Genomic DNA, 12,808 nt, shown 5'->3' with positions numbered 1-12,808 from the left:
CAGATTTTCTCGTCTGAAAAGCCTGAAAAGCTACACAAGGAACACCATGGGACAAGAGCGACTCAGGAATCTGGCAATCCTATCCATAGAAAGGAGAATTCTTAAATCACTGCAGAAGAATCCTCACTGGTATGAGAGGGTCATTGACCAGTTTGCCAACCAGACTATGAGAAGAATGGACTTTATATTCAAGGTAACATATTAATAAAAAAAATTGTGCTAAGGTTTTTTTATTGCATCTATATGTGTAATAGATTGTATATTTACGCAAATAGTAATTTTTTTTTCGGCCCAACTGTGTTTTGAATTGGTTTGTTTCCAACAGTGATTGAGATCGGATGGTTGAAACTCCCTGAACTACTGAGAGGGAGTAAAAGGTCCCATGATGCCAGTGATGTCTTACAAACAGGAGCTACACGCTGCTTTTAAGCATGTGCACATGTCCACAACCTCTCATTCTTCCTCTGGAGACCTCAACCCTTCTCATGCACTGCAGTCTGTGTTGACTAAAGCTATCAGTGTCATCGAAAGATATCAGTTTGTTTGACTGCTGCTGCTAAAGAACATTAAAACTTTTGGTGAATGCCGGTTTTCCTTTTCCAGTTTATATGCCTTTTGGACCCTGCACCCAAAGACTTATTTGAACTGTTAAATTGAGCATGGTTCTTGATTTTGTGTTGTATTTTGTAGTTATTATGGATCCCCATTAGCTACTCTTCCTGGAGTCCAGGAAAATTTAAGGCACTTATAACATTTTTGTAGTTCATTAACAAGGGAAAAGTGTTGCACAGATGATGGTTGTATATGCCTGACTTACTGCCTGGGGATGACAAAAGTGAGAATGATTGCTGTGAATGAAGTATGTGAAAGAGGACACATTTGCTAATTGCACATTAGACGTTACGTTAAAATGAATTATACAGTGATCACTTCAACAGCTGTAGAACATCCTGTCATAACTGATTTGTGTCAATCCATATGCCATCAATGGCCTGCACTGGTTTTGATATTGCGCCATGTCTCACTTGCTAATAATCATACACATTCAGTTTATTGAAGATGATTGGGCCAAGCATGTAGGCTACATTGTCATTCCCACATCTTGACAGTGATGGTCTCTACGAATTAGAGTAGGGTTCCTATGCTATTTTCTCCATTCCAGCCATTAAAATGAGCCCGTCCTCCAATCGCTCCTCCCACCAGCCTCCGCTGTAGTTTATACATTGGCTTCAATAGCCATCATCTTGCTAATCCAATGGACACATTTAATCTTTGACAACAGTATTACAGTAAGTACTGCTTTGATAAAGCTAGAAAATGAGAAGGGCGCAACTGCTACAAAACTGATACCAAAAGTATGTGGACACCCCTTGAAATGAGTGGATTTGACTATTTCAGCTTCACCCGTTGCTGCCAGGTGTATAAAAATTGAGCACACCGCCATGCAATCTCCATAGACAAACATTGGCAGTACAATGGCCCATACTGAAGAGCTCAGTGACTTTCAACGTGGCACTGTCATAGGATGCCACTTTTCCAACAAGTCAGTTCGTCAAATTTCTGTCCTGCTATAGTTGCCCCAGTCAACTAAGAGCTGTTATTGTGAAGTGGAAACGTCTAGCAACAACGGCTCAGCCGCAAGGTGGTAGGCCACACAAGCTCACAGAACGGGACTGTGTAAAAATCGCCTATCGTCGGTTGCAACACTCACTACCGAGTTCCAAACTGCCTCTGGAAGCAACCTCAGCACAATAACTTATCGGGAGCATCATAAAATGGTTTTCCATGGCCGAGCAGCCGCACACAAGCCTAAGATCACCATGTGCAATGCCAAGCGTCGCCTGGAGTGGTGTAAAGCCCACCGCCATGGACTCTGAAGCAGTGGATATGCGTTCACTGGAGTGATGAATCACTCTTCACCATCTGGCAGTCCGATCGAAGAATCTGGTTTTGGCGGATGCAAGGAGAACGCTACCTACCCAAATGCATAGTGCCAACTGTAAAGTTTGGTGGGGGAAGGAATAATGGTCTAGGGCTGTTTTTCATGGTTCGTGCTAGGCCCTTTAGTTCCAGTGAAGGAAAGCTTAACGCTACTGCATACAATGACATTCTAGACGATTGTGTGCTTCCAACTTCGTGGCAACAGTTTGGGGAAGGCCCTTTCCTTCTTTAGCATGGCAATGCCCCCATGCACAAAGAGAGGTCCAATCATAAATTATTTGTTGAGATTGGTGTGGAAGAACTTGACTTGCCTGCACAGAGCCCTGACCTAAACCCCATCGAACACCTTTGGGATGAATTGGAACGCCAACTGCGAGCCAGGCCTAATCGCCCAACATCAGTGCCTGACCTCACTAATGCTCTTGTGGCTGAATGGAAGCAAGTCCCAACAGCAATGTTCCAACATCTAGTGGAATGCCTTTCCAGAAGAGTGGAGGCTGTTTTAGCAGCAAAGGGGGGACAAACTCCATATTAATGCCCATGATTTTGGAATGAGACGTTTGATGAGCAGATGTCCACGTGCTTTTGGTAATGTAGTGTACTTTTAAATGTTCCCTTTCTGTGCTGATAACATAGAGATAGAAGACTCATCTTTGTATCTGTGCCATTATAGCAAAGATTTTTTGATAACTAACCCAAGATAGACCAGAGCTTGTAGTTTCCACGAGCTAGTGAGATCCTATTGGCACGTTCTAGCATTTATTTGCATATTTCCATTAGGGAACACCTACTCTGTGACGTGTGCGTGTGTAATAACTCAATTCGCCCTTGCACTCCTTCCAAACAACGCAATTTTGTAAAACTTTGGCAAAGGGTAAAGTCTACAAAATGCAGTCCACTCTGTTACAGAGTCTAGTTTTGGAAACTGAAAACTGTATGGAGATCAAATGTTTCATCGATTAGAACATTTGCAGAATGTTGCACAAAATCGCCTCTCTCCTTCTGCTGGTCTCTGGGCTTCATCTCTTCACCATATTTGGTAGTGAGTGGAAACGCCAGCCGAATGCTTCACGTGTATACATCCGGTAAAATATCTGGCTCATTGTTCTATCTGTGATTAGTGTCTGACAGCATGGGCAGCGGCACTGAGGCAATCTCCATTTTGAGGTAGTCAATTTTCTTCTTCACAATTGGCTGACCCCTCCTGATGGTCTGGTTGGATATGACTGTAACAGGGTCTCCAAGAGGGATCATTCAATGAAGTTGTAAGTCCCACCCAGTTGGCTACATTAAAATGGTGGAATCCCTCAATTGTTCTGCCCATGCTAATGCGGCCTTTGGCCACTAGAGGCCTCTATCATTCTCTATGGCAGATACTTTTAGGCGAGAATGAATGTTCCTTTAAGAATCCACATCAGTCAATTAGTCAATAGGAGCTAAATCTTTGCACATGATCCAGGGATCTTTGCCTGATTGGTCAGGTTTCATGACTAACAATCCAGGAAATGCAGCATTTTTCCGGTTAAAGATGGTGGATAAATGAAGAGGTCCCGCTCAGGCCGTTGATCATTGAAATAAAATGGTAAGTTCCGGTCTGCTTAACGTGATGGCTCCCCAATGCATTAGCAGTTTGGTCTGTTCTGCTTAGTTCATTGACTGTTAATGAACCCGAACAATTAGGAAGTGGGATGTCTCGCTTCCTCTTCCGTCTCTGTTTCCGGTGACAACAATCAGAAATAAGCTATTTTCAAAACTTTGCTAGCTTGCGTATTTATTTATCCGTGAGCATTTATACGAGAAACACAACTTTTTCCTCTCGTGGTTGTCTTCATAATCAAGATAGCTACATTTGGTGGGTGACAATCATACAAAGTAGCAAGGGTACGTTAGCTAACAGACACGTTTAGCTATCTTGCTACAACTATGCAAGCTTATATAGGTTACCAACGGCGACGTAAAAATCTAGCTAGGTAGGTTGTAACCAAAACTTACTCCGCAGGTAATTATGATAATGCTGTGTAATGAAGGGCTATGAAGTAGTAGGCTATTGAGTGTTACTAAACCAGACTTGAGCATAGCTAATGCAGTGTTGGGGTTTATTACTTTTTACATGTTGGATGGGTCATTATGATCCCTGATAGCTCTCTATCACGGATCATAATAGGATTATGTTCAATCAAACTTTGTCTTTTCGCCACAGAATGTAATGTGAAGGTGTTGACCTAACCAGAGACACTCTTGTCAACAAGATGAAGAACAAATCTGTGAAAAAGCAACACAAAATCAGGAGGTCTAAACACCATCGAGAACCCATCAAAACAGAGTGTGAAACACAGTCAGATGATGTTAACTGCAAAAGAGAAGAACCAGACATTAGCCAAGCTCCCTCTCCCAACACGAAAGGGGTCACTTCCAACTCCATCCAAATTAAAGAGGAACCAGCAGACTTTGAAGTACAGAGTCATTGCTTGGATTCTAGAGCACTCCACAAGGATTCTGGATCCGTCATAACCAAGACTGAAACAGATTCCGTTTACATTAGCCAAGGAACAGTAGAGATAAAAGCAGAGTATGATTCTGATTCTGAAATACATAAGGTGGTGGTTAAGAGAGAAACTCAAGTGTGTTTCATGAAGGAGGAAAATGTGGGTGAAGAAAACACAGATGAGGACACCGAAGACGGGAGGGATACTGACAGCAACAGAGGTACGCACACACACCCACCCACCCTTAAAATCAGTGTCATCTTAAAATTTGCTTGAATATTTGATATTGACTGACTAGGCTAAATGGTTATTTGATATTGGCTAAATGGTTATTTGATATTGGCTAAATGGTTATTTGATATTGACTGACTAGGCTAAATGGTTATTTGATATTGGCTAAATGGTTATTTGATATTGACTGACTAGGCTAAATGGTTATTTGATATTGGCTAAATGGTTATTTGATATTGGCTAAATGGTTATTTGATATTGACTGACTAGGCTAAATGGTTATTTGATATTGACTGACTAGGCTAAATGGTTATTTTATATTGACTGACTAGGCTAAATGGTTATTTGATATTGACTTTGAATTTAAGATTCATCATGAAAATATAAGACTACTCTCGTTTACTTTTGAAATCACATTTTATTCGTCACATACACAGTTTACAGCAGGTAAAAAAAGGTGCAGTGAAATGCTTACATGCTAGCTCCCTCAACTATGCAGTACATCAGTCAATAGCAATAATAACAATAAAAAGAGTCAAGTCAAGAATAACAACTCATCTATTATTCTCCCTTTGTCTTTTTCTACCCCTACTTCCACCACTCTCCCTCAGTCTCTTCTCCTCAGTTCTTTCCTTGCACATACTGCACCATCTCCTTCACCAACCATTCCTTCCTGGAGAAGCACATCAAGTGGAACCACCAGAAGGAGTATCTGGCCATGTTGAGAAACAGTTTTTCAAAGAGCAGTGGAACAGAGACGGTCCCAGCACACAGCTGCCTCCACTGTAGCCTCATGTTCCAAACCCCACAGCTGCTTAGTATCCACACCCGCCAGATCCACCCTTCAGTCACTCCCCGGAAACCTGCCCGTCCCCACAGGGTTTCGGTGAAACTCTACACCTGCCCACAGTGTGCCCGCAGATTCAGGTACCTGGGCAGTCTGCAAAACCACTGTGAGCTTTCACACAAAATGGCTGTTGTCAGCACCAATGGACACCTCAGTTGTGCCGATTGTGGGAAGAGCTTCAAGAATTGTTGGGGACTGGGACCTCACCAGTGTCACGAACCAGAGGGCACTGAACCTCAGGACATTAAGCCTGTGGTCTGTCTTGAAGTCGGCTTCCATTGCTCAGAGTGTGGCAAGATCCTCTGTAGTCCTCAGAGCCTGAACATTCACATGCGAATTCACACCGGAGAGAAGCCTTATGCCTGCAAGGAGTGTGGCAAAAGATTTGCGGAGAGCGGCAGTCTAAGCAAACACCTGCTGATACACTCTGGAGTCAAGGCATTCAAATGCCAGGAATGCGGGAAGGATTTTGCCCGTATGAAGGGTCTCAGGAGTCACATGACCACTCATTCTGGCAAAAAGCAGTACTCCTGCTCCCACTGTGACCGGCAGTTTGGATACAAGTCTAGTCTGACCATTCACCTACGCTCTCACACAGGGGAGAAACCCTTTCACTGCACAGAGTGTGGTAAAGATTTCTCTATCAAGAGAAACCTGAGGCTTCACCTAAAGATCCACAACAATGAGAAAGGCCACCAGTGTGGAGAGTGCGGCCTGAAGGTGATAGACATTGGGGCGTTGAAGACACACATGCGCTCACACACCGGCGAGAGGCCTTACCACTGCACAGTGTGCAGCAAGCAGTTCATTCGACTGGAACATCTGAAGAACCACCAACGCACTCACACAGGTGAGAGACCATACGTCTGTTCGGAGTGCAGCAAGAGCTTTGCTCAATCTGGAGATCTCACAAAACACATACGTACCCACACTGGAGAGAAGCCATATGAATGTTCTGTCTGTCACGGCTGCTATACCTCTTCAGGGGATCTGGGCAAACACATGAGGATCCACAATGGCTCACGGCCCTTTCCCTGCCAGGAGTGTGACAAAAGCTTCCGCTTGGTCGGCCACCTTAAAACTCACATGAGGACCCACACTGGTGAGAGACCGTACTCCTGCCCCCGCTGCCTGCGGACCTTCGCTCGCACCCACCACCTCTCTGTTCACCTGGCTCAGTGTCGCTGATTGATGATAATGATTTGCCTGGTTGTGTTGCGCCTTTCTCAAATTCATTGCTTTATGGGGGTAACTCACCCTTTCCACTACTCCCAATTAGAGGTCGACCGATGATGATTTTTCAACGCCAATACCGATTATTGGAGGGCCCAAAAAAACGATGAATCGGCCGTTTTTTTTTTATTATTTTTTTTCATTTTATATATATATATATATTAATTATTTGTAATAATTACAACAATACTGAATGAACACTTATTTTAACTTAATATAATACATCAATAAAATCAATTTAGCCTCTAATAAATAATGAAACATGTTCAATTTGGTTTAAATAATGCAAAAACAAAGTGTTGGAGAAGAAAGTAAAAGTGCTATATGTGCCATGTAAAAAAGCTAACATTTAAGTTCCTTGCTCAGAACATGAGAACATGAAAGCTGGTGGTTCCTTTTAACATGAGTCTTCAATATTCCCAGGTAAGATGTTTTAGGTTGTAGTTATTATAGGACTATTTCTCTCTATACGATTTGTATTTCATATACCTTTGACTATTGGATGTTCTTATAGGCACTTTATTATTGCCAGTGTAACAGTATAGCTTCCGTCCCTCTCCTCGCTCCTACCTGGGCTTGAACCAGGAACACATCGACAACAGCCACCCTCGAAGCAGCGTTACCCATGCAGAGCAAGGGAAACAACTACTCCAAGTCTCAGAGCGAGTGACGTTTGAAACGCTATTAGCGCGCACCCCGCTAACTAGCAAGCCATTTCACATCGGTTACACCAGCCTAATCTTGGGAGTTGACAGGCTTGAAGTCATAAACAGCGCAATGCATTGCGAAGGGCTGTTTGAATGAATGCTTACGAGCCTGCTGCTGCCTACCATCGCTCAGTCAGACTGCTCTATCAAATCATAGACTTAATTATAACATAATAACACACAGAAATACGAGCCTTAGGTCATTAATATGGTCAAATCCGGAAACTATCATCTCGAAAACAAAACGTTATTCCTGTTACATTGCACAACCTTCAATGTTATGTCATAATTACGTACAATTCTGGCAAATTAGTTCGCAATGAGCCAGGCGGCCCAAACTGTTGCATATACCCTGACTGCGTGCAATGAACGCAAAATGACACAATTACACCTGGTTAATATTGCCTGCTAACCTGGATTTCATTTAGCTAAATATGCAGGTTTAAAAATATATACTTCTGTGTATTGATTTTAAGAAAGGCATTGATGTTTATGGTTGGGTACAGTCGTGCAACGATTGTGCTTTTTTCGCAAATGCGCTTTTGTTCAATCATCCCCGTTTGGCGAAGTCGGCTGTCTTTGTTAGGAATAAATAGTCTTCACAGTTCGCAACGAGCCAGATGGCCCAAACTGCTGCATATACCCTGACTCTGTTTGCAAGAGAAGTGACACACTTTCCCTAGTTAAAAGAAATTCATGTTAGCAGGCAATATTAACTAAATATGCAGGTTTAAAAATATATACTTGTGTATTGATTTTAAGAAAGGCATTGATGTTTATGGTTGGAGCAACGTGTACCTAAGCGATTATATGCAACGCAGGGCAGGCTAGATAAACTAGTAATATCATCAACCATGTGTAGTTAACTAGTGATTATGATTGATTGATTGTTTTTTATAAGATAAGTTTAATGCTAGCTAGCAACTTACCTTGGCTTCTTACTGCATTCGCGTAACAGGCAGGCTCCTCGTGGAGTGCAATGTAAAGCAGGTGGTTAGAGCGTTGGACTAGTTAACCATAAGGTTGCAAGATTGAATCCCTGAGCTGACAAGGTAAAAATCTGTTGTTCTGCCCCTGAACAAGGCAGTTAACCCACCGTTCCTAGGACGTCATTGAAAATAAGAATGTGTTCTTAACTGACTTGCCTAGTTAAATAAAGGTCTAAAAAAAAAAAAAAATTGTTAATAATAAATACAAATCGCCAAATCAATGTCCAAAAATACCGATTTCCGATTGTTATGAAAACTTGAAATCGCCCCTAATTAATCGGCCATTCCGATTAATCGGTCGACCTCTACTCCCAATGTGTAACCCTTACCTGGGGGGGCAGCCATATTTCACCAGAACACTGAGGTGGGTGAAGGGGGGGCATTTGGCTGACTATTACAGAGGACAAACAAGATGATGTAGGAAGCATCAATTCGAAGGTGTAAGAGCTCCAGACATTGACACTCCACTAGATACAGCTAGATGCTGGGTAGAGTTTTTAGTTTGCATGCAGTTTCAGATTTGTTTTCTGGACATTTAAAGGGATAGTTCACAACAAATTAGTCTAATTTCCCACTTACAGTGGCTGTAGGTGTAGATGATTCATCAAAACGTCAATTTGATTATAGCGCAATAAAGTAAGGTCTGTCGTGTCCATTACTATTTTGAGTGAATTATCTCTGTTTTGTACTATATCTAAAATAATGACACAATTTATTGAATGTATGATGGCAATTGTTTTCTTATGAAGGTGAGCAGATTGGGTCTCTGCAGTACATACAAGAAACAAATACTCTTTATACAGCCTATGTACTGAATCTATAACCTACTTTATCTGATAGTGTTGTCTTGGTGTGTGTGATCTATAGTAGTGTTATCTTGGTGTGTGATAAATAGTTGTGTTGTAACTGATTAATTACACTACCGTTCAAAAGTTTGAGGTCACTTAGAAATGTCCTTGTTTTTAGAAAGAAAAACATTTTTTTTTGTCCATTAAAATAACATCAAATTGATCAGAAGTACAGTGTAGACATTGTTAATGTTGTAAATGACTATTGTAGCTGGAAACAGCAGATTTTTCATGGAATGTTTACATAGGCGTACAGAGGCCCATTATCCGCAACCATCACTCCTGTGTTCCAATGGCACGTTGTGTTAGCTAATCCAAGTTTATAATTTTAAAAGGCTAATTGATCATTAGAAAACCCTTTTGCAATTATGTTAGCACAGCTAAAAACTGTTGTTTTGATTTAAAGAAGCAATAAAACTGGCCTTCTTTAGACCAGTTAAGTATTTGGAGGATCAGCATTTGTGGGTTCGATTACAGGCTCAAAATGGCCAGAAACAAAGAACGTTCTTCTGAACCTCGTCCGTCTACTCTTGTTCTGAGAAATTAAGGCTATTCCATGAGAGAAATTGCCAAGAAACAGAAGATCTCGTACAACGCTGTGTGCTACACCCTTCACAGAACAGCGCAAACTGGCTCTAACCAGAATAGAAAGAGGAGTGGGAGGCCCTGGTGCACAACTGAGCAAGAGGACAAGTACATTAGAGTGTCTAGTTTGAGAAACAGACGCCTCACAAGTCCTCAACTGGTACCCACAAAGCACCAGTCTCAACGTCAACAGTGAAGAGCCGACTCCGGGACGCTGGCCTTCTAGGCAGAGTTGCAAAGAAAAAGCCATATCTCAGACTGGCCAATAAAAGATTAAGATGGGTAGAAGAACACAGACACTGGACAGAGGAACTCTGCCTAGAAGGCCAGTGTCCCGGAGTCGCCTCTTCACTGTTGACATTGAGACTGGTGTTTTGCGGGTACTTTTTAATGAAGCTGCCAGTTGAAGACTTGTGAGGTGTCTGTTTCTCAGAGTAGACACTCTAATGGACAAACAAATTGCTTTTCTTTCAAAAACAAGGACATTTCTAAGTGACCCCAAACTTTTGAAAGGTAGTGTACATTGTATTTATTCTAAATGATTAGGCAACTGTTATAAGAATGTGTCAATGACTTGATATCTATTAAGTCGTTACATTGACTAATAAATATGAACAACAATGTTAAGGCTGTTTAACCAAACTGTGCACAATGCAATAAATTATTTAAAAAAATTGTATATTGTTTTATTAGGTAGATGTGTTTTGTTTTGAAGCTTACAATTTCTGTACAATGTAGGCCTAATAGATGCTAGGAATTAATATAGCACTTACAGTGCCTTCAGAAAGTATTCATACCCCTTGACTTATTCCACATTTTGTGTTAAGGCCTGAATTCAACATTGATTAAATGTATTTTTTTCTCACCCATCTACACACAATACCCCATAGTGACAAAGTGAAAACATTTTTTTTAGACCTTTTTGCAAATTGAAAATGAAATACAGGAATATCTCATTTACATAAGTATTCACACTCCTGAGTCAATACTTTGTAGAAGCAGCTTTGGCAGCAATTACAATTGTGAGTCTTTCTGGGTTAGTCTGTAAGAGCTTTCCACACCTGTGATTGTGCAACATTTGCCTCAACTCTGTCAAATTGGTTATTGATCACTGCTAGACAACCGTAGATTTAAGTGAAAAGTTTTCTCAGCCACTCACTGTCGGCCATTAACTGTCCTCTTGGTAAGCAACTCCGGTGTAGATTTGGCCTCGTGTTTTAGGTTATTTTCCTGCTGAAAAGTGAGTTCTAGAGGTCGACCCATTATGATTTTTCAACGCCGATGCCAATTATTGGAGGACCAAAAAAAGCCGATACCGATTAATCAGCCGATTCCAAAAAAAAAAAAAAAAATAAAATACCAAAAATGTATATGTATGTATATACACTGGTCAAAAAAATAAAGGGAACACTAAAATAACACATTCTAGATCTGAATGAATGAAATAATCTTAGTAAATACTTTTTTGTTTACATAGTTGAATGTGCTGACAACAAAATCACACAAAAATAATCAATGGAAATCCAATTTAACAACCCATGGAGGTCTGGATTTGGAGTCACACTCAAAATTAAAGTGGAAAACCACACTACAGGCTGATCCAACTTTGATGTAATGTCCTTAAAACAAGTCAAAATGAGGCTCAGTAGTGTGTGTGGCCTCCATGTGCCTGTATGACCTCCCTACAATGCCTGGGCATGCTCCTGATTAGGTGGCGGATGGTCTCCTGAGGGATCTCCTCCCAGACCTGGACTACAGCATCTGCCAACTCCTGGACAGTCTGTGGTGCAACGTGGCGTTGGTGGATGGAGCGAGACATGATGTCCCAGATGTGCTTAATTGGATTCAGGTCTGGGGAACGGGCGGGCCAGTCCATAGCATCAATGCCTTCCTCTTGCAGGAACTGCTGACATACTCCAGCCACATGAGGTCTAGCATTGTCTTGCATTAGGAGGAACCCAGGGCCAACCACACCAGCATATGGTCTCACAAGGGGTCTGAGGATCTCATCTCGGTACCTAATGGCAGTCAGGCTACCTCTGGCGAGCACATGGAGGGCTGTGCGGCCCCCCAAAGAAATGCCACCCCACACCATGACTGACCCACCGCCAAACCGGTCATGCTGGAGGATGTTGCAGGCAGCAGAACGTTCTCCACTGCGTCTCCAGACTCTGTCACGTCTGTCACATGTGCTCAGTGTGAACCTGCTTTCATCTGTGAAGAGCACAGGGCGCCAGTGGCAAATTTGCCAATCTTGGTGTTCTCTGGCAAATGCCAAACGTCCTGCACGGTGTTGGGCTGTAAGCACAACCTCCACCTGTGGACGTCGGGCCCTCATACCACCCTCATGGAGTCTGTTTCTGACCGTTTGAGCAGACACATGCACATTTGTGGCCTGCTGGAGGTCATTTTGCAGGGCTCTGGCAGTGCTCCTCCTTGCACAAAGGCGGAGGTAGCGGTCCTGCTGCTGGGTTTATGCGGCCTCCTCCACATACGGCCTCCTCCACATCTCCTGATGTACTGGCCTGTCTCCTGGTAGCGCCTCCATGCTCTGGACACTACGCTGACAAACACAACAAACCTTCTTGCCACAGCTCGCATTGATGTGCCATCCTGGATGAACTGCACTACCTGAGCCACTTGTGTGGGTTGTAGACTCCGTCTCATGCTACCACTAGAGTGAAAGCACCGCCAGCATTCAAAAGTGACCAAAACATCAGCCAGGAAGCATAGGAACTGAGAAGTGGTCTGTGGTCTCCACCTGCAGAACCACTCCTTTATTGGGGGTGTCTTGCTTATTGCCTATAATTTCCACCTGTTGTCTATTCCATTTGCACAACAGCATGTGAAATGTATTGTCAATCAGTGTTGCTTCCTAAGTGGACAGTTTGATTTCACAGAAGTGTGATTGACTTGGAGTTACATTGTGTTGTTTAAGTGT

General features: G+C 42.4%; 1 protein-coding gene across 5 annotated transcripts; it reads left to right on the top strand.

Annotated features, from left to right (window-relative positions):
• Nucleotides 1–3,398: 3,398 nt before the first annotated feature.
• Nucleotides 3,399–10,544, top strand: LOC106605714 (uncharacterized). Of its 5 annotated transcripts, XR_014392389.1 has the most exons (4): nt 3,631–3,940; nt 4,142–4,647; nt 5,270–9,985; nt 10,286–10,544. XR_014392389.1 is itself a non-coding variant. In XM_014201615.3 (3 exons), the coding sequence occupies exons 2-3, from the start codon at nt 4,191–4,193 to the stop codon at nt 6,691–6,693; spliced, it is 1,881 nt and encodes a 626-aa protein (XP_014057090.1). In that variant the 5' UTR covers nt 3,399–3,523; nt 4,142–4,190; the 3' UTR covers nt 6,694–10,544. The 5 variants fall into 5 exon arrangements, 4 of the variants coding, with proteins under 4 accessions (XP_014057090.1, XP_014057091.1, XP_014057089.1 ...); XM_014201615.3 differs by lacking the exon at nt 3,631–3,940 and adding an exon at nt 3,399–3,523 and having other exon boundaries at nt 5,270–10,544; XM_014201616.3 differs by having other exon boundaries at nt 3,594–3,793; nt 5,270–10,544.
• Nucleotides 10,545–12,808: the final 2,264 nt, after the last annotated feature.

The sequence above is a fragment of the Salmo salar genome, chromosome 05 (genome assembly GCF_965601325.2).
Source record: "Salmo salar chromosome 05, fSalSal1, whole genome shotgun sequence".
In the NCBI taxonomy this organism is placed as follows: domain Eukaryota; kingdom Metazoa; phylum Chordata; class Actinopteri; order Salmoniformes; family Salmonidae; genus Salmo; species Salmo salar.
The sequence above is the reverse complement of the archived record's forward strand: the minus strand, read 5'-3'. Positions and strand labels throughout refer to the sequence as shown.